The sequence below is a fragment of the Macrobrachium nipponense genome, chromosome 44 (genome assembly GCF_015104395.2).
Source record: "Macrobrachium nipponense isolate FS-2020 chromosome 44, ASM1510439v2, whole genome shotgun sequence".
In the NCBI taxonomy this organism is placed as follows: domain Eukaryota; kingdom Metazoa; phylum Arthropoda; class Malacostraca; order Decapoda; family Palaemonidae; genus Macrobrachium; species Macrobrachium nipponense.
The window spans coordinates 17,724,263-17,751,370 of NC_087221.1; the positions used below are offsets into that span (position 1 = coordinate 17,724,263).

The 27,108-nt window shown below is 41.6% G+C and overlaps 1 protein-coding gene across 1 annotated transcript; it reads left to right on the top strand.

The window, feature by feature from the left end:
• Nucleotides 1–4,746: 4,746 nt before the first annotated feature.
• On the top strand, nucleotides 4,747–24,873 carry LOC135203921 (uncharacterized). Its single transcript, XM_064233851.1, has 5 exons — nucleotides 4,747–5,678; nucleotides 15,669–15,802; nucleotides 20,321–20,491; nucleotides 24,572–24,716; nucleotides 24,805–24,873. Exons 1-5 carry the CDS (start codon nucleotides 4,986–4,988, stop codon nucleotides 24,871–24,873), a joined length of 1,212 nt encoding a protein of 403 aa, XP_064089921.1. The 5' UTR covers nucleotides 4,747–4,985.
• Nucleotides 24,874–27,108: the final 2,235 nt, after the last annotated feature.

The window sequence follows — 27,108 nt, forward strand, 5'->3', positions numbered from 1 at the left end:
GACGTTTCGGGGACTCGGAGCCATAACAAATATCATAGAAAAGGAGATGACATCACGCTTTTTCAAGCTGGTTAAGTATTGCTATGCCTCCCATTGGTGAAGAGAATAGAAGAAGAAATGACCAGAGTTGACAATGCCAACGGACTATATACTCGTCGTCGGTGAGAACCTTTCCTCATTTGGACGTTCGGGAATGTGTTTGAGGAACTGCTGAGACAGTGACCTTTCAACGATATAGGAAAAGGCAGACTCCAATCATTCAGTATTGGATCTTGGAAATAATCTGCGTATGATAACAGTACCTACATTATAAATAGTCAGTTTGTTTACGAATACTTTACCTTTCGGCGGTTCCTCTTATTGTATGAATAGAATATATATATGTATATATATATATATATATATATATATATATATATATATATATATATAGTATTTACTAATCGGGCGACATTCATTCGGAACCTAAGGATAAAGTTTTTGCCGCAGTGTTTGAAAGCGTACTTGAATTAAAAAGATATTCATTAGAATCTGGGATGAAGTTATCACTGGGAATTAATTACGATTACAATTCAAAGGACGGATCGGGATTCAGAGAGAGAGAGAGAGAGAGAGAGAGAGAGAGAGAGAGAGAGAGAGAGAGAGAGAGCTATTAGAATTTAGGATGTTAATTTCAGGAATAATAAACGATGTTCTCTCGAGAGGAGGAGCAGAGAGAGAGATCAGGATGAAGAAGGAGAGAAGAGAGAGAGAGGAGAGAGATTAGAATTAGGATCACAAAATTCAGCATCAGAGACATATAATACGAGTTACTCAGAGAGCAGAGAGAGACAGAGAGACATGAGGAGAGAGGGAGAGCAGAGAGAAGAGAAGATGAGAGCGATTAGAATTTAGGATACAAAATAAAAAAATAAATTAAAAGCAATTCAGGACAAGAATTACGCGTTAAACTCAAGCAGCAGCAGAGAGAGAGCACGAGAAGACGAAACGAGAGAGAGAGAGAGAGAGAGAGGAGAGAGAGAGAGAGAGAGAGAGAGAGAGATTAGAATTAGGATACAAAGTTAGCATCACGAATGAATCGCGAGTTTTCAGAGAAGAGAGAGAGGAGAGCGAGAGAGAGAAGAGAGAACGAGGAGAGAGAGAAACGTATCGTTATTCTGCAGGAAAACCATTCCGTCTGTTATTGATTTCTCCCTGATGGATTTTACCTTCCCGTCTACTTTGTTAGTTACCCCTCGCAGGTGAGAGCGACCTTTTTTTTTTTATTCTTTTTTATTTAGCTGTTGCTGAATGAGTTCATTCTGCCAAGTAAAGAAAAAACGCGAGGAAAAAAACTACCTCGTTTTATTGATGTCTTCCTCCCTACGTTCATGGGCAAAAAATATGCCTCGTGAACACTAATGATGGCTATACGTAGTAATTATATATATATATATATATATATATATATATATATATATATATATATATATATATATTTACGCATTAAGCTACAAATCTCCTTTAACATCTAGTTTGCTCTACCTCAGAATTAATATATATATATATATATATATATATATATATATATATATAGATATATAGCTATAAATTTAATTCTGAGGTAGAGTGAATTAGATATTAAAGGAGATTTGTAGCTTAATGCCTATATATGAATCACGGTGATGTCATCAGACACACACACACACACACACACACACACACACACACACATATATATATATATATATATATATATATATATATTGGAATATAAAATTTACGCCAAAGGCCAAGTGTTGGGACTTAGAGGTCATTCAGCGCTGCAAGGAAAACAGAGCAAAACTTGGGGAAAACCTTGCAGTTTATATATAATATATGTGTGTGTATAATTAATATAAGATATATATTTTATATATATAGATATATAAATAATATACATATATATATTAAATATAATATACTATATATATACACACATTAATATATATTTATATATACTATATATACACATATATATAATTATAAATATAAAAATATATATAGATATAAATATAATATTATATATATTATATTATTCTGTATATATATTAATTCTGAGAGCAATTTTTGTTCGGAATAACGTATACATGTGCTATGCACACAGGCAGAAGCATTCATAATATCACTATAGTATGCGCCTGCAAACACACATGTTCATGTAATAGACACCAATATTTATTGAAGAGAAGCAGGGAATTACAGCTATGGGAGGAAATGTCTTCTAATAAGAGTAGGAGTGTAACATGAAGCATCCATTGGCCTTCATCATCTTCACTTTCCTGTGGTTCCACAGATCTTATCTGCTTTGTCCTCAGGATGAATACACAGATTTTATCTTTGTCATTAGGATTTGCTTCGCCGATTTTATTTGCTTGGGATGTAATGTTGTTTCATAGATCTTATCAACTTTGTTTTTGGTATTACTTCAGATACCTTTTTAATTTTGGCCCTCTATACTCAGTTTTTTTCCATCTGTCCACCCGCCTGTGGTGTTTGTGAATGGTAACACTGCGTCCCAGCCTTAAAATAGTTACGCTATGTGTAAGTTTTAGGTAAATAAAAGGATATCTGGGTGTACATTTGCAACTGAAAAGTGTTTTAATAAATTATTGTATGCGAATTACACCATTAATATTCGAAATAGGCTATTATTTAAAGCCCGGGACGCAGTGTTACCATGCGCAAACACCACAGGTGGATGGACAGATGGAAAAAACAGAGTATAGGGTTGCTCCACAGATCACATCAGGTTGCCTAGGGTTGCTTCTTCTGTTCTTCACAGATCATATCAAGTTTGTATCCATGCTTCAGAGTTTTTATCAGCATTGTTCTCATGCTTCATAGATCTTATCAGCTTTGACCTCATGCCTCATTGATCTTATCAGCCTTGTCCTCATGCTTCACATATCTTATCAGCTTTGACCTTAGGACTGCTTTATAAATCTAATCAGCTTGCCTGGGGTTGCTTCACAGATCTTATCAACTCATTTTCATACTTCATAGATCTTATCAGCTTTGTCCTTAGGATGGCTTTACAGATCTTATAAGCTCATCTAGGATTGCTTTACAGATCTTATCAAATTTCTTCTCATATTTCTCAGATATTGTCAACTTCCTTATCATACTTCACAGATCTTATCAACTTTGTCCTCATGCTTCAGAGATCTTGTCAACTTTCTTCTCATATTTCACAGATCTTGTCAACTTTATCCTCATACTTCACAGATCTTGTCGACTTTGACCTCATACTTCACAGATCTTGTCAACTTTGTCTTCATACTTCACAGATCTTGTCAACTTTGCCCTCATACTTAACAGATCTTGTCAACTTTGTCCTTATACTTCACAGATCTTGCCAAATGTAAATTTAAAATTGAATGGGAAATAGACAACAAAATTCCTTTCCTTGATTGTATTAATAATTAGAGACACGACAGAATACAAATTTACCATGCATAGAAAACTAACATTGTCACTTTCCATTCACTACTTCACTTATCATGACATTTCTATTAAGATAGGCATAACCAGCAACCTGTTTTTAAGAGCCTTATGAACTTGTTCCCCAGATTTCTTGGAAAAAGAATTTGAACTCATTTGTAAGCAGCTTTCGTCTTTAGAGTATCCTGACCATATAACTGATAAAGAGATTAATAAAGCAAACATAATTTTCTACCTACTCCTACAAGACAAGACCAGAGAGACACCCAACAATAAAATAAAAATCCCACACCTGGACAGGATTAAGACAGTGACCCATACCCTCGGAAAATCTAACCCATTTGCCTTTACCTACCCAAATACCTTAGCCAAATCCCTGATTAACGTTTAATAAAAAAAAAAACAACCCCAAAGGATACAGGAGTATGCGAAATCCTGTGCCTGGAGTGTGGCCAATCTTACATCGGTTTTACAGGAAAATCACTTCCCCAGAGATTAATACAACATAAATGGTCAGTTAGGTATGGATAACAGAGCTCAGCTATTTATAACCATATAGATAACCATAACCACAGAATAAGGTGGAATTTATCACATATAATTTATAGCAGCAGATATTAGTACAAAAGCCAAATGATAGAGTCAGCCTTGATTAAATAAAGACGGGTAATGAACATCTCAAAGGGTGCCTGGGATTCAGATATCATTGATAAAATAAAATCTTCCTTCAACCAACACTTAAGAAGATTAAAGAAGAATTATCAGTGGGGGTGACTTAGAAAAACATGCTACCTTTGGATGGATCTCTTGGTATAAATACCGCCTTTTCTGTAACTTTTTTCATTCATTATCTGCTTGAAGAGGGAGACAGCAGTCTCTGAAATAAAGTACTGACTTTCTAAATTTTGGCGTTTATATGGGCTCCAAGTACACACACACACACACATACACACACACATATTATATATATATATATATATATATATATATATATATATATATATATATATATACATATACATATCATATATATAACTTGTCCATTTATTATCCGATTCTTCAATTTTTAAACGGGAAACGTGCGAGTTTGACAGTCAACAAATGCATTTAGTATTGACTCGCAAATTTTCAAGTAAATAGGTAAATACGCCATGAATGACGTTCTATAATAATTAGAAAAGTCGTATTGATCATAAGAAAATGCTCAACTTGGCCTGTAATTGTTTAAAATGACCAAACAATAGTCTGCAGATTTCTGATGACGTCAGAGGTAAACAACAACAAAGGACGATAACGCAACCTTCGGACCACTCACTCAATGCACTCATCCGCAGTCGCTCTCGACATGGTGTAATTTTGTTTTTCCACGGACGATTTTCACTCTTGGAGTTAACACAGCTTGATTGGACTAAATTCTGTTGGGTGCAGGTGGATGGAAGTGTATATTGGGGCGTAGGCCTAGTGCTAGCTATTTCGTAGGCTGGGTGTTGGCCTCATTCTGCAAAATCTGGAGGCCAGAGAAAATGTTTTCTCCCAAGATGACGTCTCTCTCGTGGCGGAGGAAGAAGCCTAGGAGGGCAGGACCAGGCCTGCTTTCCCTCCTCACTCTCATTCCGATCTCTTCAGTGTTCTTTTTACTAAGCCTATCGTCTGTCAGTGTGGCTGCGACAGAGCACCACCATTCGGGGCTCCGTAAAATAGGCCCCAGCCAACATTCGGAGATTTGGAGGACGCTGGCCCTAGAGAAGAGCGGAGGAGGGTCGCACCCCCACCACCAGAAAGGAAAGCACCTGGGCCTCGACTTGTACCCCCAGAGCGCGAATTTAGACCCCCTCACGCTCTGGGCAGAGAGATTGAAGGCCACCTCCGAATCTGGTGGCATGTCAAGGTCGAAAGGTCCAACCAAGCCTCGGTTCCACAGTTACGGCAGAGTACACCACAATGGAAGGAACGGTGGCCTGGTCGCGAGACCTACCCGACAGACCCTGAGTGCTGCGCGTGCCCTCGATCAGGCGTCTCACCTGTTGCTGCCGGAAAATTTAGGTGTGTCAGTGATGTCGCACAGTGCAGCGCTGTCTTCTGATGGGAGAGACAACATCACCGATATCATAAACTCTGTGGTTATCAAAGGTGAATTTGGGACGGTCATCACAGGGAGGATCAACAAGACTACGGAGTATTTGTTTGAATTCTTCTATAACACTTCTCAGTTGGAGGTAAATTTTGTCCAGCTTCCGATTAATCTAGTTAGATTAGGCTAGGCCTGGCTTAGTCTATTTCAGTGATGTAGAGTCATGCTCAAATTTCATGCGACATAATTTTCGTATTGTCCAGATTTTCAGACTCGAGTAGCATTAAACTTTTTTATTTTTTTCATTTTTAATGTCATACTTGTCAAAACGCTTGTGAATTCATAGCTAGATCTATTTTTTTATGGTTATAGGGCTATAAATATGATCCCATTTATGCATTGGTATTCTAGGTTATTTGCGATCCATGTGATTTGAACTGATTTTTTTTTTCCACATTGCTTAGCTCAAAGCATGGTGTGATAAGGTTATTGGTGCCATCAATGACAGCGCACTTAACATGCTCCTCGGGCGGGTCAACGTAACTACCTCTGCAGCATTATAACATCTTCAAAATAGAATTATGATTTAAATCACTTTTCTTTCAATGTTGAAATTTTAGGCTGTATTCAAGCTGCCAGTAGGTATATTGCAAAATGATTTTATAGACCTAGGAAAAATTATTTAAGCCTTCTTAGATGTAATCTTGGTACTAAAGAATTTATTAGAACGGGGTTTCCATTTTTGAGACGCGTTGTAAGCCGAAAATCGTCGAAAGCCGGAACATCGTCAAAAATCCTAAGAAAACCTTACTTGTAATGCTTTGGGCGCATTGAATACTATGTAAACTGCATTCTTATTGCATTTTTCATAAAAAAACCCTATAAATATTGATTATTTTGCATTTTTGGTGTCATATTTCATCTGCCAGATCAGTGTTGTAAGCGTCGTAACCCTGGAACATGCGTCGTAACCCTGGAAATAATTTCTGATGAATATAATTGAAAAGCGTCATAACCTCGGAACATTGTAAGCCGAGACCGTTGTAACCCGGGGACTGCCTGTAGATATTACTATGTGTTCTTTGAAGCATAAAAGTTGGTGATGATTAAGATTATATGGAGAAGCCACCTTGCAGCAGAGAGGAAGCAGATTGGAGAGATACAGTGGGTCAATCAGTCAGTTGAAGAGAGGAAAGCAAAACTTTTAAGTGCGTGGGAAGACAGGTCTTAGATGAGGTGGGACAGTATTGTTACCTTGGGGACATTGGTTGGATGAAGTAAATAAAAGTCTCCCATTAGTAAACAGTAAAACATGGCAGTCTGTGCATTAATCCTGTTTCTGTACTGCTCTGCACAGCAGAGGTATAGGCACTGGCTAAGGAAATGGGAGTTTTGGAGCCACATTGTGATGGTCCCCATAAGGGGTTATGCCAACGGTGCACCTCATTTAGTGCAATGTAGACATTACTTAAGGTTCTTTGCAGCGTCCTTTCAGCCGCCAGCTGCAACTACTATCATTCCTTTTACTGTACCTCTGTTTCTGTTCTCTTTCTTCCATCATACAGTCCGTCCTCTCCTAACAATTGTTTCATAGTGCAACTGCGAGGTTTTCCTCCTGTTACACCTTTTAAACCTTTTACTGTCAATTTCTGTTTCAGTTGCCCCAGTGCTTGGCAAATGCCAAAAATCTATACAATCAAAACATTGTGATGGTAAAATCTTCTTGCTAATAATGCAGAGAGATGTGGTGTCCAAAGACTAAAAGAGACAAAGATCTTAAAGATTTGAGATGGTGTGAACTTGCAGTGAGAAGTAACAAGGAACAGGTAGTCAGAAAAATATTATGTAGATGAGAAAGTAGTGGGGAAACCTGTAGGACGACACAGAAAATAATAGAAAGGATAAAAAAAGCACAGAAAAAGATGTAAACCAGATAGGAATTTGGGCAGAAATTGCACAAGACAGAAGAGATTGTAGAAAACTCATTGTATGTCTAGATCCCATTTTGCTATAGACTATAATAGTAAGATTATGCTGTATACTACTATGGAGACTGGCCTATGTTTAGTGTTGCAGAAGTGAGGTAAACCTATTGAATTTTAATGTGAATGTTTATGAACATTTAAGTATGCAAAAGAGGACACTACATGTGTACTTGATAGAATGCCATATTAACTGTTATTTGTTTCTACACCAATGTGCTTTACACAGGAATTTAGCTGGCAAACTTGAGCTGGAACAGCCATTCAAACTTGTTAACAAGGTACAGCTGTAAACTGCCAACAGGCAAAGGGAGGCCTTGCCCACTTGTTGGTCTGCACTCCACTTTGCTGATTGCTGCCATTGAGTTTAGGTGTCTTTCAGGATTTTCTGCCGACTTTTGCCATTTGAAATTTTGATGATAAAACTCAAGCATCCCTTTGCATATTTTGGTTCTTGTCTATGTTTTTATTGCAATTATTTAAACCCATAGGTCAAATAAGTCTTGCAAGGAATTAATTTTTCTTTTTCCTTGCCAATATGAATACTTGTTTTCATCAGACATTTAACATCTTCTGGCAGTTGCACACAAGCTTTATCATTCTCCAATATACTTGCTAATATACTTACCTTTCAGGTATGATAGATTTAGCCACTTGAACTCTAGGTTATCATGAACTTAATTAATTTACAAAGACTGTAATCCTTCAGTAGAATTGTTTTAGACTTCATCTTTTCATACATTCAACTTACCTGTCAGATATATACATAGCTATCGACTCCGTCGTTCCGACAGAATTTCAAATTTCGCGGCACTCGCTACAGGTAGGTCAGGTGATCTACCGCCCTGCTCTGGGTGGCAGGGCTAGGAACTATTCCCGTTTTCTAATCATAATCTCTCTGTCGCCGGCTGTATCAACATTGTTGTTACTTCCTCCTGACTAGAATTCGTTTTTTCGCAAAGCTTTTGATCATCTCTCGCTGATATTTGGTGACGTACTTGGATCGTTGTTTGGCATTCGCTATCGTGGACTGTTTTTTGGACTTGGTTTTTGGAATTTGTGAATATGTCTGATTCTAGTGTTAGTTTCAGAGTGTGTGTGAATGAGGGCTGTAAGGTGAGGATTCCGAAAGCTTCGGTAGATCCTCACACTAGTTGTAGGGGGTGTAGAATGGTTGAATGTTCGATTGAGAATACGTGTAATGAGTGTGAGAATCTGAATGCACAAGAGTGGAAGAATCTAACTTCTTACTTGAAGAAGTTAGAGAGAGATAGAGAGAGGAAGGCGGCTTATAAAACCCGCAGTATGTCTGCCTCTCATGATTTACTGTCTAGCTCTGTAGCTTCTTCCTATGATGATAATAACCATTCTGTTTCAGCCCGTTCACATCTTGCTAATCCCTCTAGTTCTGCTTCGGAAATAGCAGAACTTAGAGCTTCCCTTCAGAAAATGCAGGAAAAAGTCGCAGCATTGGAAGGTAAGGAAAGTGAATGTGGCAGTGATATTAGTGTCCCCAGTGTAGTGGAGGGGGCGTCTGGTCGTCTCTGCGACGCTCCCAGGCCTAGACCTCTTCCAAGCTCCCTGGCCCGGAGGAGAAGGAAAGTCGAAAGCCGTACGGGGGTTGTGGAGAATCCCCAACGATCAGGCGTCCCTTCGGCAGAATCGATCGTATCGACTGCCAAAGACCGCTATAGGAAAAGCATCCTTCGAGAGTGCTTTTCGTCGTCGAGTTCGCCTTCGCCGAGAAGGATGGAAGGAGTCGAATCTTTCCCGTCCTTTGAAGAGGAGTAAGAAAGAGCACGAGCTCAATTCGAGTCCCGAGCGCTTCTCAGAAGGAGGAGCACCTTCGGTAATAAAGAGGGCGAGAATACAGTCAGACTCTGGGTCTGGAAGAGATCCTAGAGCGCCTTCCAGATCTCCCTCTCATAATGCGGAAGATTCCTCAACCAAGAAAATTTTGAAGAATATGCAAGAGCAATTAGCCTTGTTAGTAGGAACTCGTTATAAGGAGCCTACTCGTAAGAAGGATGATAGGCTTCCTATTAAAAGATCTAAATACCTATCTCCTGCCAGGCGCGACGCATCCTTCAGGGGAGTTGTCGCACAGGCGGCCATCTCTGGGGGGGCGGTGCGCTAGACAGGAGAGAGGTAAGAAAGGAAGCTACTCCTGTCAAGAGTAGGGCGCCAACCAGAAGCCAGACTCCGAGTAGGCGCAACGAGCCAGTACAAGATTCAAGATCTTCAATCAAGCGCCAAGAGTTACCTGAAGAGGAAGACCCTGTTAGGAGTAGAGCACTTGTGAGACGGAAAGCGCCTACTAAACATCAGACGCATGCTAAGGATCAAGAGTATTCGGAACGGCGTACTCCTACAAGACACCAGGAGTCGTCGGCCTAGATACTCCTCCCAGGCGCCAGGAGTATTCTGAACTAAATATCCTCCCCTCAGGCGCCAGGAGTATTCGGAAGCTTATACTCCTCCTCAGGCGCCAGGAGTACTCTGCACTTAATACTCCTCCCAGGCGCCAGGAGTATTCGGAACTTAATACTCCTACCACACGCCCAGGAGGATTCTGAACAAAATGCGCCTTCTAAAAGCCAGAGGGTATTCGAGGCGCTTTGCGCCTGCCAGGCGCCAGGAGTATTCCAGGCGCGTTACTCCTCCCAGCGGCCAGGAGTATTCCGAACTTATACTCCTCCCAGGCGCCAGGAGTATTTCGGAACTTAATACTCCTTCCACGCCCAGGAGTATTCTGAACAAAATGCGCCTGATAAAAGCCAGGAGTATTCGAGGCGCTTTGCGCCTGCCAGGCGCCAGGGAGTATTCCAGGCGCGTTACTCCTCCCAGGCGCCAGAGTATTTTCGAAGCTAATACTCCTCCCAGGCGCCAGGAGTACTCGGAACTTAATACTCCTACAACGCGCCAGGAGGATTCTAAACAAAATGCGCCTACTGAAAGCCAGGAGTATTCGAGGCGCTTTGCGCCTGCCAGGCGCCAGGAGTATTCAAGCACGTTACTCCTCCCCCAGGCGAGATACTCCTACTGTACACCAGGCGCATTCCTCGGAAGAACCTGACACTCGTAAGAGAGTAAGAGAAGAGTCAGTAGAAAGAAGAGAACCTTCTCCTTCCGAGCCTATCAACCCAGAAGATGCCTCGGAGGACGAAATGAAGGAAGGATCTTCTAATTATAAAGTTCTTTCGTCCCTTTTGTTGGAGGAATATGGAGACTCTTTGACGCCAGCTGCTCCCCCTTCGCCACGCTCGCAGTTTTCAAGCACGAAAACACTCAAGTCTTCCTCTTTCCTTAAAATGAAGCCTGCCATTTCTATGAGGAGAGCTCTACAATCTCTTGACTCCTGGTTCAAGAAGAAGAAGGAGTTAGGAAGGACGGTCTTTTGTATGCCTCCCGCTAAACTTACAGGGAGGAGAGGAATTTGGTATGAAACGGGAGAGGATATGGGACTATCTCTGTCCGTTTCAGCTGAGTCAGACTTCTCGAGTTTGGTGGATTCGTCGAGAAGGCACGCCTTGAATGCAGCGAAGGTTACATGGGGGCTTTCGGAAACGGATCACCTCATCAAGGGACTTTTTCATACTTTAGAAGTTTTTAACTTCTTAGATTGGTCCCTTGGGGTTCTGGCCAAGAAATCTCAAGAAAATGAACAACTCGACCCAGAAACCCTGAATTGCATCCTCGCCTGTATTGATAAGGCTGTTCGGAGGATTGGATCGGCTGAGGTATGCTCCCTATATGGTGCAGGAGTTTTAAAGAAAAGGGCGGTGCACAGTGCTTTCCTCACGAAGGCCGTCTCTCATTCACAGAGAGCCGCATTATTGTTTGCGCCTCTCTCTGAAAACCTTTTTCCCTCACAGTTGGTGAAGGACATCGCGCATTCTCTGACGGAAAAGGCCACCCAGGATCTCCTTAGACAATCCTCAAGGAAGAATAGGCCTGTGGCTAGTGAGGAAAAGAAAGTGGCTCGCCCAGCTCAGAAACAGCCCTTTCGAGGAGGTCTTCCAACTAGACCGATCGCCAGAAGGAAGTCAACCGATAAGAGGGGCAGGTCTTCCTTCCGTTCCTTTAAGAAAGGGAAGTGAAAATTCTGTCCTCCAGACACCCGTAGGAGCCAGGCTACATTATTTTGCGAAAGCCTGGGAAGACATAGGAGCCAACACTTGGACGATGTCGATTATCAAGAAGGGGTATCGCATCCCATTCAAGGACATTCCTCCCTTGACAACATCTCCGAGGGAATTGTCCGCCAGATACAGGGACCCTATTCTGAGGGATACTCTTCGTCAGATGGTGGAACAGATGTGGGACAAAAGAGCAATAGAACTTGTGCTGGATTGCAACTCCCCGGGGTTTTTTACAATCGCTTGTTTCTTGTAACAAAAGCCTCGGGGGGATGGAGACCGGTACTGGACGTAAGTGCGCTGAACAAATTCGTCGAACAACAGAAGTTCAGCATGGAAACGTCTGCCTCAGTCCTTGCAGCACTGCGGCAAGGGGATTGGATGGTGTCCTTAGACCTTCAGGACGCATACTTCCACATCCCGATCCACCATTCGTCGAGGAAGTACCTTCGATTTATGTTCGAAGGAAGAATTTATCAGTTCAGGGCCCTGTGTTTCGGCCTGTCCACGGCTCCTCAAGTCTTCACAGACGTGATGAAAAATGTAGCAAGGCACTTACATTTGAAAGGGATAAATGTCTCCCTGTACCTGGACGACTGGCTCATCAGAGCCAGGTCTCAAAAGCAGTGTTGGAGGACCTGCGAACAAACACTGGAATTGACAAAGTCTTTGGGATTGATCGTGAACCTCGAGAAGTCTCAGATGATCCCCAGCCAGAACGTGGTTTATCTGGGATTCAGATGGATTCTCGGGTTTTCGAGTTTTTCCATCTCAAGAGAGAATAAAGAAAGGCTGTGCCACAGTATCGAACTTTCTAGGGAAGGAGCGCACTTCAGCGAGGGAATGGCTGAGCCTTCTGGGAACCCTTTCCTCGCTCGAACAGTTCTTTCTCCTAGGAAGATTACATCTTCGACCGCTTCAGTTCTTCCTAAGAAGAAGTTGGAGTTGGAAGACAGGTCAGCTCTCGGACACGTTTCCAATCTCGGAAGAGATAAAACATCATTTGAAGTGGTGGTTGGTTCCATTAAAGGAAAACAAAGGAGTGTCCCTGCAAGTACGGAACCCAAGCCTGACATTGTTTTCAGACGCCTCGGAGGCGGGCTGGGGTGCAACATTGGGACCCAGAGAAGTGTCAGGCACCTGGTCGGCAGAACAGGTGTCATGGCACATAAATTGCAAAGAGCTCTTAGCGATTCACCTAGCACTAAAGAGCTTCGAACACTTAGTCAGAGGAAAAGTCGTGCAGATAAATTCAGACAATACGACAGCTCTGGCTTATGTCAAGAAGCAAGGAGGGACGCACTCTTTTGCTCTGTACGAGCTGGCACGGGATCTACTGATTTGGGCGAACCAAAAGGAAGGTAATTCTCCTAACAAGGTTTGTTCAAGGGGAGAGGAATGTGAGAGCGGACAGATTGAGCAGGAGATTCCAGGTCCTTCCCACAGAGTGGACACTCCACTCAGAAGTCTGTCAGAGCCTTTGGCTCCTTTGGGGGAAGCCTCAAATAGATCTTTTCGCCACGTTCCTCTCCAAACGGATAAATACATTTTGTGCCCTGGTGGAGGATCCCCGGGCTTATGCAACAGACGCCTTTCTCCTGGACTGGTCAGGAATAGACGTTTACGCTTTTCCCCCGTTCAGATACTGGGGGAAGTAGTCAGAAAATTCGTGGCATCCGAAGGAACCAAGATGACTCTGATCGCTCCGTATTGGCCAGCTCAAATTTGGTTCACAGAGGTGATGGAATGGACAGTGGACTTCCCCAGATCTCTTCCAAACAGAATAGATCTGCTCAAACAACCCCACTTCGAGAGGTACCATCAAAATCTACCGCTCTTGCTCTGACTGCCTTTCGACTATCGAAAGACTTGTCAGAGCGAGAGGGTTTTCTCGCCAGGCAGCAAACGCAATTGCTAGAGCCCGCAGATCATCTACGAGGCGAGTGTACCAATCGAAGTGGGAAGTTTTCAGAAACTGGTGTAGGTCGAAGAAGCTGTCCTCTTCCAGTACCTCTGTGACCGAAATTGCAGATTTCCTTCTGTTTTCTTAGACAAAAGTCGCATCTCTCAGTACCAACTATTAAGGGGTACAGGAGTATGCTCTCAGCAGTCTTTAGAAACAGAGGATTAGATCACTAAACGAATAATAAGGATTTTTGCCACCGACTCATTCGTTCATTCGAAACATCTAAATCAACTTGTACCTAAGGTTCCAAGCTGGAACTTAGATGTGGTTCTTAAATTTCTTTCATCAGATGAATTCGAACACTTCACACTGCTTCGTTCCGTAATATCACTAGAAAGTGTTGTTTCTGATCTCTCTTGCAACGGCAAAAAGAATCAGTGAGTTGCACGCCCTTGAATCAAGAGTTGGCTTCAAAGGAGACTCCGCAATTTGTTCATTTCAGTCCCTTTTTCTGGCCAAAAATGAAAACCCTTCAAATCCCTGGCCCAGGAGCTTCGAAGTGAAAGGACTTTCTAGTTTGGTGCAGAGAGGCAGAAAGATCCCTTTGCCCAGTTAGAGCTCTAAAATTTATCTGGACAGGAAGAAGCAGTTGGGGGGTTCGCAGAAAGGTCTTTGGTGCTCAGTGAAAGACCCCAAGAGAGCAATGTCCAAGAACGCTTTAGCCTTCTTTGTTAGAAGTGTTATCACGGAAGCTCATAAGAAGTGTCCAGATGATTCTTTTAATCTTCTAAGAGTGGGAGCCCACGAAGTTAGAGCAATCGCAACTTCGGTGGCGTTCCAAAGAAATATGTCACTAAAGAACATTTTGGACACAACTTATTGGAGATGCAACTCTGTGTTTGCATCCCATTATTTAAAAGACGTGCGAGTTACGTATGATAAATGTTTTTCGTTAGGTCCGTTTGTGTCAGCACAAACGGTTCTGGGTAAAGGAGAAAGCACCAATCCTTAAAATTATGTACGTAACCCTCTTGTCGGATGTGTTCTCGGGTTTTCGGTGTATGGGAGTGTCAGTTGTCGCACAGGCGGCCTTCACTTCTCTTCATTTGAAAATCGAGTGACATCTGACTATTAGAGGGGTACAAAAATTTTGTTATTTTTGTATGTATGAGTTTCGAGTTTGTGGTTGTTTGCAAAGAGTTTGGGGATAACTCTAGGCAATCTTAGAACTAACACGGGTTAGGATCGGGTGATCGGGATTGGTTGTGTGCTCCTTAAATTAGTGCGTGTTGTCATATAAGCGGATGTGCTCCCATGACAAACGCCAGTTAGGATTCTGTCGAGTAAGTGGAAGAGACCCCATCGACAGATCCACAAGAACTCTTGGCCACAGATCACTATCTCGCTAAGGCTCTTGAGATGAAGCAGACCTCCTGGGCAGTAGCCACGAAGTCTTCCATCTAAAAAGGTAGGAACTAAGGTTTATTAATACCTACAACATATGTTGTTTACCTGTCTAGTCAGTTAGTTAGCTGTCTCTTGCCCTCCACCAAAGGGTGTCAATCAGCTATGTATATATCTGACAGGTAAGTTGAATGTATGAAATGACATTGTTATGATACAATAAAGTTTCATACATACTTACCTGGCAGATATATCAATTGAAGACCCACCCAGCCTCCCCGCAGGAGACAGGTGGAAGAGAGATTATGATTAGAAAACGGGAATAGTTCCTAGCCCTGCCACCCAGAGCAGGGCGGTAGATCACCTGACCTACCTGTAGCGAGTGCCGCGAAATTTGAAATTCTGTCGGGAACGACGGAGTCGATAGCTATGTATATATCTGCCAGGTAAGTATGTATGAAACTTTATTGTATCATAACAATGTCATTTCTAGATAAACTTGAATGGAGACAGTAGCTTATCTTCGAGGAGTTGGCTGATATACCACATCTAATTTGCAGACATCTGCAGTACCACTTAATAGTAATTCTGTTTTTTCCTACAGCTAATGGGATGTTGTACTGAAATACTTACACTGTGTATTCCTCTGATGTTGATTTTATAATTTATGCATTGAGTTTCTCAATTTAATGTTTTTCTTGCAGAAAAATGCTGTACGTGTAACTGTAAGCAGTGCTGATTGTGACTATACAAATCCATTGTTGGTGGTGGTTCGACAGCAGCGAGGTGTCCTCTCCTGGCAGCTTCCTTTGGAACCCCCATCCAGCGATGTTATTCTGTATGTACCCTTTTTATTGGCCTTCATTTTAGTCCAAAATTTTGTATTTCAATGTTTAATCTTGCACTGCTGTTGCGATATATGGCATGTTTTGCATCTGTTTGCTTTTTCTTTTTAGAATTGATCCAACATCTTTACTGTAGTGTGGTTTTGTTTAAGCTGAATGATTTAGTTTGTATGTTCATATACAGTAGTACCTCGAGATACGAAATTAATCTGTTCCGAGGCGCCCTTCGTATCATGAGGTTTTCGTATCTTGGACCACATTTTACATGTAAAATGGCTAATCCGTTCCAAGCCCTCCAAAAACAACCCAGTAAATTTCATAATAAAGCTAAATTGACCTATAAACAATGAAATACTACAACAATTTGGACCATTCAATACGTAACTTAATAATAAAAATGCAAAACCTGTAAATAAAGTGTATATTAGTGTACAAGAAATATTATTACTGTAACGTAAAATGTGGAAGCTTACCTTTCGAGTGGGGCTATCTCCGAAAGTGGCGGCAGAAGAGGAGGAGGACAAACGGCAGATACGTACGTACATACACTTAACTTTACGAAAATACATAAAAAATGTAAGGAAAACATACATAAACTAAAATTTACGAAACACATTAACGTATAAGTACAATAAAGTTTTCGCACAACACGATAAAGTACGTATACTGCAACGAAATCACTAATGAATTTACGATACTAAACGAAATCGTTAGACCGAATGAATACTGCATGCGTACAATAACGATGCTGGTACGAAGTGGACGAGGTAGGCACGCCACCACGTATACGTACATAGATGCATGATGGTAGGGATGCTGTCCAATAGGAGAGAAGGATCTCATGGCGGTGACTAGCATCAGGAACCAATGGGAGAGCAGGAGGATGGTTGCAAGTCTACTCAGTTGGTGGCGCGCGAGTTTCAAAATTGTTATCGGTGGTTCGGGCGAATCTCGGACTTTCAGAAACCTTTCGTATCTTGAAAACTTTTCATATGTAGAGCCGTTAAATTTTTCGTATTGGCTTTCGTATCTCGAGTTTTTCGTAAGTTAAGCCTTTCGTATCTCGAGGTACTACTGTATTTGTTTACATACTATTCATTCTTTCAGTGACCCACCAGAATTTCTTTTCTTTTCAAAGTTGTTCTTTTCTAGGAGCTGTATTTAAGAAAAATTTTATTTTTTAAGGCTTTTATCCTTTTCATTGTATTGTGAATGGTACCATGTCAATCAATAGTGCTGGGTGGTAAAGTATAATAGTTTAAGATTGTAATTGGTCCTCCTTTATGAATGTTTGATATGACATGTTTATTGTTTAGGATTTACATAATAGACTATTAAGATTTTTTTAGAATTAAGGAACTAGCATATTTTATTGGAATTTGAAGCTAAACAAATTTCAACTAACAAGCAGGTGAGGATAAGCTATTATTACAATAATAATAATAATATCTGAAAACCAGTGAAAATGAGTGGCTCAAGAGTTTATGGGTGAAGGACTGATAAAAGTAGACGAAGATCCAGAAATATACAGAGACAGGAGAATGATAAACAGAACAGAAGAATGGCCCAACACACTAGTGCAAGGACAGTACATGAGACAGACTAAAGAACTTGCCAGCGATGGAACATGGTAATGGCTACAGAGGGGAGAACTTAAGAAGGAAACAGAAGGCAGAACAAGATCAGGTCCTAAGAACCAGATACTATATGGTGATGAGATCTGACTTGAGTAAACTGAAAAAGATGGCAGAAAAGAGGCTAAGAAGCAAGAAAACAAGGGAGGAACTGAACGAGAAATACATAGTACAGGAAAGGGCACTATACAACACAATAGAAGACAAAACAGAAGCTCAAACCAAACCTCAAAAGATGCAATGGTACATGAACAGGAATAAAGGATACAAACAGAGCAAACTATTCAGAACCAACCAGAAAAGACTATATAGCCAACTAAGAGGGAGAGACAACCACCAGGAAATTTCTGAAGCCGAACCAAGTAAGAGACTCTGGGAAAACATATGGAGCAATTCGGTATCACACAACAAACATGCAACATGACTCCAGGAAGTCAAGACAGAAGAAATTCGGAGAATAAAACAAAGATTCACGAAGATCATGACAGATACAATCAGACATCAACTAAGGAAAATTCCTGCTTGGAAAGCCCCGGGTCCCGATGAAGTCCATGGATACTGGCTCAAAAACTGCAAGACCGTACACCCACATACAGCAGAATAACTCCAGCATTGTATCACAAATCACCATGCGGCCAAGTGGATGACCACAGGGAGAACATCCTTAGTACAGAAAGACAAGAACAAAGGAAATATAGCAAGTAACTACAGATCTATCTCCGGCCTACCAATAATGTGGAAGTTACTAACAGGTATCATCAGATGGTGTCTGTATCCTAGAGGATACAAACACTATCCTCCACCAACAGAAATGCTTCCTGAGGGAAGTGTAGGGAGAGAAAAAACCAGCTCCTGATAGACAAAATGGTAATGAAGAACAGTAAGAGAAGGAAAACCAACCTAAGCATGGCATGGATTGAGTACAAGAAAGCCTTCGACATAATACCACACACATGGCAAATAGAGTGCCTAAAAAAATATGTTGCAGAGGAAAACACCATCAGCTTCCTAAATAATACAAAGCACAACTGGAATACAGGTAGTCCCTAGGTTATGACGGGTTTGGCTTACGACGTTCCGAGGTTAAGGCGCTTTTCAATTATATTCATCAGAAATTATTTCCAGGGTTACGACGCCTACAACGCTCATCTGGCAGAAGAAATATGACACCAAAAATGCAAAACAATCAATATTTGAAGGTTTTTTTTGATGAAATTTGCAATAAGAATGCAGTTTACATAGTTTTGAATGGACCCAAAGCATTAAAAGTAAGGTTTTCTTAGGATTTTTGATGATGTTTCGGCTTACGACGATTTTCGGGTTACAACGCGTCTCAAGAACGGAACACCCGTCGTAAACCGGGGGGGGGGACTGCCTGTACAGGTAGTCCCCAGTTATTGGCGGGGGTCCTGTTCTAAGCAGGGTGCTGATAAGCAAAACCCGCCATTAACCGAAATGCAGAGATTTATGCCGCCTTTGGCACCAATAACCAGTTAATGGCACCTCTTAGGTAATGTTATGGTACCATAACTATTAGAGGCAGTCGCCCCCCGGGTTACGACGGGGGTTCCGTTCTTGAGACGCGTTATAACCCAAAAATCGTTGTAAGCCAGAACATCGTCAAAAATCCTAAGAAATCCTTACTTTTAATGCTTTGGCTGCATTCAAAACTATGTAAACTGCATTCTTATTGCATTTTTCATCAGAAAAAACCTTCAAGTATTGATTATTTTGCATTTTTCATGTCAAATTTCATCTGCCAGATGAGCGTCGTAGGCGTCGTAACCCTGGAAATAATGTCTGATGAATATAATTGAAAAGCGCCTTAATCTCGAAACGCCGTAAGCCGAACCTGTCGTAACCCGGGGACTACCTGTATTGGTATCTTATGGCGCCGATAACTAGAACGAGGCATGTTACGATGCCATACATCACCGATTTCATGGTGTTGCTCTTCGTAGTATCCATGATTTCCATGACAAAAATACTGCAGAAGATGGGTGCTGGGTACCAACTCGAGAAAGGAGGCAACAGAATTAACTATCTGATGTTCGTGGAAGACGTCAAGCTGTATGGTAAGAGCATCAAGGAAATAGATACCCTAATCCAGACTGTAAGGATTGTATTTAGGGATATCAGGATGGAATTTGAAATAGAAAAATGTGCCTTGATCAACATACAAAAAGGCAAAGTGACAAGGACAGAAGGGATAAAGCTACCAAATGGGAATAGCATCAAACACACATGAGACAGGATACAAATACCTGGGACCAATAGGAGAGGATATTAAACACTAGAGATGAAGGACACATTCAGGAAAGAATATATAGTTTAGATTTGAATCATACTACTGATTTTATAACATGCTGCAAAATATATCTTACTTCTTGAGAATATGTGTGACAAGACCTGCATGTCATTGATTTTTATAGAAGAGTTGATTTGGTAACGTGTAGATCAGCATGTATGGTGTTAATGAAAGGCTGTAGTCAGATCTTCATATTCTTCTAAATTTGACATATGTAAAATTGTGCTGCCATCCTGTATGCTGGCACTTTTGTTTCCTAAACTGGCAAGCCAAGGGAGATTTAATTTTTCTAGCCTCATGGGTCTGGTTTGATAGTCTCTGTTTATAACTTCATTAAAACATTGACTTGAACTGAAAAGTGGAGTATATCACTTAAAAAAGGCTAAAATTGGTAATGCAACTGTAGTTTTTAGTGCATTTTGTCCTTAAGATTTAAAACTGGTTATCTATTTTGCTTTGTTGGGCTGATTGTTTTTCTGTTTTTATACAAGGGTTGTTTTAGCAGAAATAGTGTTATTAAGGTAATAGAATTTAGTATCCGAAACTTATTGTGTATCTTTTATTTGCAGTGAAGAGTATCGGACAGTTTCAAGAACACTGTGTCCTGTTAAAAACTACAAAGTCATGTTACAAGGCTCTTTGGACACCAAGCAGAGACTGTTTATTGATTTGTCGACCTCTTCACCAAAAAATATAACATATAGTGTTACAGCTGAATTTGAAGATAATTTTCACATTGAGTAAGTAGTGAAGATTTTTAATAATGTAATTCTGTAATTGTTGTAAAAGGACCGATGGTTTGTATTACGTATCGGAACAAATAAGGGTTATAGTAATGGGTATATATTACCTATAAATAACTTTTTTATAGCTAACATCTCTCATTCTAATTATGCTATACTATCTGGTATGGTGTCAGCCAAGAACTAACAATTAACTAAAAAAAGTCTATCAGTTATAGTATTATCATGCTAAGAGTTCTTCAATAGAAACTGACCCTATACTATGTCACAAAGGATACCTCCCCACTAATTATGTATACCAAAATGTCAGTAAGATAAGTGAATTCTCAAGAAATTAACTGTAATGGCTGCTAAAAGAATACACACAAATTTTAAACTAAGGATCTTATCTTACATCTTGCATGTAAGATGGATTTCAACTTGGTCCTTCACTAAGTGGAAGGAAATTTCTTACAAAGTAAAATTCTTTTCATTACCTGGGAAACAATGTTGTTGCTTTTAGCAGATAAATAACATACACATACCAACTAGGAGACAAAATGGTAATTTGTCAAAAATTGCATTTTTCCTAACTATACAAACCTGAGGTCCTTTACATATAGTCCCACCTCATGTCACCCCTCACTCTGCGTTTTTCCTGGGACTAAAGCAAAAGTGATTATTCACCTCCCAGAAGCGCGGCGCGCGCACTGTCGGACAAGCAGTTAACTACCAAACTCCCTTGTTCGAAGCTTACGACCGTTCCAGCTGCCGCTAGTTACCTTCCTATTGTAAAAGGACCTCAGGTTTGTATAGTTAGGAAAAATGCAATTTTCGACAAATTGCCATTTTTGCCTAGTGGTTTTTCTCTGAGAGGGGGTAGTGACATCAGTGGACATCATACAGTGCAGTGTAAACATAACTAGAAGGGTGTTTGCAGGTACCCTTTTGGCCCCTAGCTTCACCCAATTTGTAGCCTTGTGCTTTACCACTATTCCTGCTTTCCCTTTCCTAAGTGCAATTGTAAGGTCTTCTCCCAGTTTCACCTTTAGGCCCTTGTACTTCATCTTTTACTCTGTAGGTCTGTTTTGCTGTCCAACCACTCAAACTCCCTCATTTCACTTAGTGTTGAATGGCAGATGTTGCCCTCAGTGCTTGGCTTTTTAGCATAAACTCCATGAATCCAATCTTAGGGTTTCATCCTGTCAACCTTCATTCATCATACACCTGTGGGTAGTAAGTAGATACAAGAGAGGAAGTTTATGAATGTCAGGCTCCATCCTCTTGTAGCACTCTCACGTCAGTTTTGTTGAAGTAAATACCAAGTAATTACATAGCTAAATATTTTTAAGTACCGGTAGCTAAAATTTGAAAATCACAGCAGTGATTCTTTTGCTTCGTTGCAGGTCGGTACCCCGCCCACTACGGGGGAATAGGTAAACAACTCTGCAGAGAAGCTCAATTTTATTTCTTCCAGCTTCCGACGAAGGTCATGAGCTGTAGCCTTCTTTGAATTTAGATTTTGTCATTTGCCGAGAGTTTCCCGTATCTTCGGTGAAGTACTCTGATTCTTTTGTCATTTCCATTCGATGTGTAATCACTAGTCAGGTGTAATTAACAGTACTTTGACCAGTTTAGGTTTTTTAGTCTGTTATTTTGAGATTTACTCTAGCGATGTCTGGCCTCTCAGGGAATGGTTTCTGGATCTGGTAAGTCTGTTATCAGATTTTCTCAGGTTCTTCCCCAAAGACGAAAACTGCTTGGACAACCACACATGCCAAGGTTCCACCAGGAAGTATCTACTCTGGCGCTGACAGGATTCAGACTATTGTCTGACTCCTCAGAGCAAAGGGTTTTTCGAGAGCAGAAGCAGAGGCGATCTCGAAATGTAGAAGAAAGTTGTCCTTCAACGTCTACCAGTACAAGTGGAACATTTTCCGTGTTTGGTGCAGAAGAAATCAAGTCTCCTTCTCAAACATCTGTGACAGAGATTGCAGATTTTCTTCTGTACTTAAGGACGTCTAGAGGATTGTTCTTCTTCTACAGCCAGAGGATATAGGGCTTTGCTAGGCCCTGTATTTTGGCACAGAGGATTGGATTTGTCTTCAAGTCAAGACTTATCGGACTTTATTAAGTCTTTCTATACCTGCAAATGTAAGGACACTCAGCAGGTATCATGGAATTTAGACATAGTCCTGAAATGGCTGTCTGGTCCTCCTTTTGAACCTCTAGCTTCTGCCTCATTCAGGAATTTTAACTAGAAACACACACTTCCTGATTGCTTTGCCTTGGCCAGAAGAGTGAGCAAAGTTCAAGCTTTAGATAAAAAGGTTGGTTTCTCTAAAGGAGATGATTTAGTCTCATTTACCTTAGGCTTCCTAGCTAAGAACGAAAATCCTACGAAACCTTGACCTTATTCTTTTATTAGCAAGAACTTGTCTAGTGTAGTAGGAGTGGAAGATGAAGAAAGGACTCTCTGTCCAGTAAGAGCTCTGAAATTTTACATTCACAGGACTGAAAACATTAGAGGACCTTCCAATAGCTTGTGGTGCTCTGTTAAGGACCCCTCATGTCCTCTCTCTAAGAAAGCCCTTTCGTTCTTTCGTATAGACTCATTCGGGATGCCTATTCTCAGTTAGCAGTGGAGGCTCTACCTGTTTTGGAGGTAAAGGCTCATGAGATTAAAGCAGTGGCGACATCTCTGGCCTTGGGGAGTCTGGGGGTACTTGGTACTGGATACCCTCCAGAATTGTTGGTAGGGTGGTGATTTTTAATATTTGGTGGAGTAGTTTTGTCAGTATTCTTGCTCTTTGTTGTTGTTCATGGTACTGCACCCAGGACAGGGGCAATATTTGTGCTTTACTAAGAGTTTGGTGAATTCCTCACTGTAAGGCCCCCACTATGTAGTAGGTGACCCTGGTCTAACACCACGCCTCTACTAAGTTGAGAGTAGCTGCGCCAGAAGCAGTTTTGTCTGCTATAGCTATCTTAACATGTAAGGAAACAGCAAGCATTATGTTAATGATGGCAAGGTTTTTCTATTTGCATGCTTTTATCAGTTATAATTGCAATAGTTGTTCATCCATGAATCCCACCTCCTAACAATGTGGGAATCAGCTATGTAATTACTTGGTAAGTTACTTGAACAAAAATGATATTTTTATAATATAATAATGTTTTGTTTATGCTTACCAAGTAATTACAGAATGGGAACCCACCCTCCTCCCCTCTCATGGATGAAAAGGCTTGAATAAAATTGAGTTTCTGTGTCGAGTTGTTTACCTATTCCCCGGTAATGGGCGGGGTACTGACCTGCACCGAAACAAAAGAATTGCTCTTGCGATTTACTTAGCTATGTAATTACTTGGTAAATATGAACAAAACATTATTTTATTATAAAAATATCATGTTTCCTTTTGCAGGATTAGACATAGAATTTCCAACTAGTTTAGGTCTTCTCTGTGCCCTTTCTCCATGATATCCTGGGCCCTTCAACTGGTCTTTTATAGCTGCTTCCATACCTGGAACTTTTATGACTTAATGAGACATTCTGCCATTTTTCTTTTAAGCCCATAGAACATTTTAACACGGGCTTTTAATCCTTTAGATTTTCTATCAACTGCCAAAATCTATCTTATCTGCACATTGATCTTTATCAGTAAAATGATGTTAATATCCCTTCAAAAATTGTTTAAAATTTTGTTAAAATCATCTCTGTACTTAGAGAAAATTTACCACTTAAAATTTAAAAATTTATATAACTTGAATGATTTTTGGGTAATTACAATAATTTTTAAAATGCTTACATACCATCTAAGCCTTCAAAAAATCAACTTAGAAAATTAGTTAAAATCATTTTTGTGATATAGTAGTAAATTTTTTTGCTGAAAAAAAAAAGTGTCAGATTCCAGCCTTTCAAATTATAAAAAGATAGATCAAATCCTTATTCAGACAAATCTAGCCATGTTACATATGGAATAATAATAAAAATGGATGGAAAAGGACAGGAGAAATATGAATATGTATAGTCTTTTATAGTTTTTACTCGCATCAAACTCAGCTGTAAGGGAATTATATCATGGCAGTTTTTCTTTACAGACTCCACAATCTGCAGACTTTTGAAATTACTCCATCACAGCCTGTATTTTACGAATTTGTGTTTCCTGATGATGTGGAAATGGTTTTGGTCAAAGCTAATGCTCAGGATGATTTCTGTGCTATGGTAGCCATTCAGAACATAACAGTAAGTTAATTGGTCATATCTAATTCATGAGTATATGTACTAGTTTTTTTTTTTTTTATTATTTCCTTATTTTATGTAATTTTTATAGATAAGTAACCCTGATGATGGGATTTGGGATAAATTCCCACAGCTCATCAGTGCCTTTGTTTGTGAATAAGGAGTACTGTAATAATAGCTGCAATTTTTTCAAGCCTTCTGACTATCATGTTACTCCTGAAATTGAAATTTTCTATGAAATGAAAATATGTAATAATTATAATAACTAATTTTTATGTTTGGGAATTTGTATCTTATAAATATCATAGAGTTTGTTTTTGCCAGATTCTCTTTTAAAATTTCAAATTTCTGGAAGGGTCAACCAGGGGTTAGTGTAAGAATTGACATCTTGCCTTTTGATTATTTGATATTCTAGGAGTGGAAAGCAGAGAAAAATAGTTTTATACATTCAACTTACCTGTCAGATATGTACATAGCTATTACTCCGTCGTCCCCGACAGAAATTCGAATTTGTTCCGACACGGCATACAAACCTTCGGTCCTTTTACAATAGGAAGGTACTAGCGGCAGCTGGATAGGTCGTAAGCTTTCGAACAAGGGGTTCGGTAGTTAACTGCTTGTCCGACAGGCGCGCGCGCGCGACTGGGAGGTAAACAAATCACTTTTGCTTTCGGCCTCACAGCGAGTAGACGTGTGTGTTCGACGCTCTCTGCCCGCTTCTCGTCGTTTGCTTTCCTTGAGTATATGGTTGTGTTTGTGTATGAAAGAATCATTGTAAGTACAATCATTTCTCTTTTTTCATTTAATATTGATTTATTGGTCAATCATGGAATCTCCTCGCCTCGCTACCCCACGGAGACTATGCCCGGGTACCGAAGGGCGTAAATGCGGAAAGTTCCGCTCATTCCCGGAAATTGACCCACATATTTTGTGCGCTCGGTGTCGGGGGCGCGAATGCACCCGAGCCGAGCCCTGTGAAGTGTGTAATAATTGGTCGGAGGCGCAGTGGACTTTGTATGAGGGCAGGAAGAAGCGAAGGCCTGCAAAGGAGTCGTCGGAAAGCTCTCCCGCGACTCCTTTGGTTACGGACACTTCGTCTTCTTTCCTGCCGCCCGCTCAGCTTCCACGTTTGGCGCCTTCCCCCCCTTCGGGGGGGGGGGGGGGGTCTCTAGGTCCTTCCTCCTCACCTGACTTGTCGAGTGTGGAGGAGGGCGCTAGATACCTGACGTCGAGTTGTACTCTGGGTCCTCTATCCGTTCGTCTTCGCGCGAGCGGGTAGAGGATCCTGCTAATCACCCGACTTTTGCTCCTCAGGTGCGGTTGCCGCGAAGGACGACCTCGGACAGGTGTGGTCATCGTGGGGCTGCAGGGCGTGCCGAGTGTCCAGGGGCTGCTCTACCATCTCGCTGGCTCCGTGGCGGTCACCTATGCGACGGTTACGACCACCACCACGACCCTTACAACACCTGGCTACGCTTCACCTCCTCACCTGGTGTACACACGCACGCGGTCTCTGTAACACCTACTACATCGGTGCAGGGGCCAGTCGCCGTACCACGGGGGAGTGTGATGCCGCCACCCTGGGTTTTGCCGTGCTGCCGCGACCGGACTTCGTGTGCCCGAAGAGCTCGCCCCTGGACCTCCCACCAGTACCAAGGATGTCTGTGCCGCTGGTCCGTCCAACTGGACAGCCTGCACAGCCTGCCGTACCTGCCGTACCTGCCCAGCCGCCGTTCACGGACGTGACGTTGATGACCACTGCTGCCGTTACTGTACCTGCTCCTGCCGTCTCTACTGCTGTTCCTGTGATGCCTGCACCTGCTGACGTTGTTCCTGTTCCTGGCTCCGCTGCTCCCGATGCTGATCTGTTCGGACAGGTGCGTCCGGGCCCTGTTGCTTCGGCAACAGCAGCCCCGGCTCCGCTCTGGATGACAGATCTGACGTCGGTCCTGAGGAGGTTGACGAAGAAGAAGAAGAAGAGGAGAAGGTGTCGTCGTCGTCTTCATCGTCTTCTTCGTCGTCGTCTGCCGCCATCTTCCCCTTCTTCTTCTAAGGCCTCCCCCGTCCGAAGAAGAAGAAGTGGTCGCCTCCCCCACCCCTAAGAAGTCTCCTTCGGGAACTTCTAAGTGCCCGTCTCGCTCTGGTGAGACGGGGGGTTCTTCCGCTGGTCACCCTGCTCCTTCGGGGGCAGGACCCGTACTTCTTCTTTTCCGCAAGGAAGAAGACTAGGCGGGGACCAGAGGAGTGCCGGCTAACACCGGCACTTCCTCACCTGCTGTTAGTGGTTCGGCCACGACAGCAGGATCCGTCTCGGCCTCTCGTTCGCGAGAGGTACCGAGTGTACGGTCGCCTAACAGCGACCGTGCAGCCAGGAACCAGACCTCTGAGTCCGCTC

Excerpts from the sequence above, each read along its gene's own strand:
- LOC135203921 (XM_064233851.1), top strand. The coding sequence starts at position 4,986 with ATGTTTTCTCCCAAGATGACGTCTCTCTCGTGGCGGAGGAAGAAGCCT. Across the intron at positions 15,803-20,320 it reads CCATCCAGCGATGTTATTCT|TGAAGAGTATCGGACAGTTT; the intron begins GTATGTACCCTT and ends TTTTATTTGCAG. Across the intron at positions 20,492-24,571 it reads GAAGATAATTTTCACATTGA|ACTCCACAATCTGCAGACTT; the intron begins GTAAGTAGTGAA and ends TTTTCTTTACAG.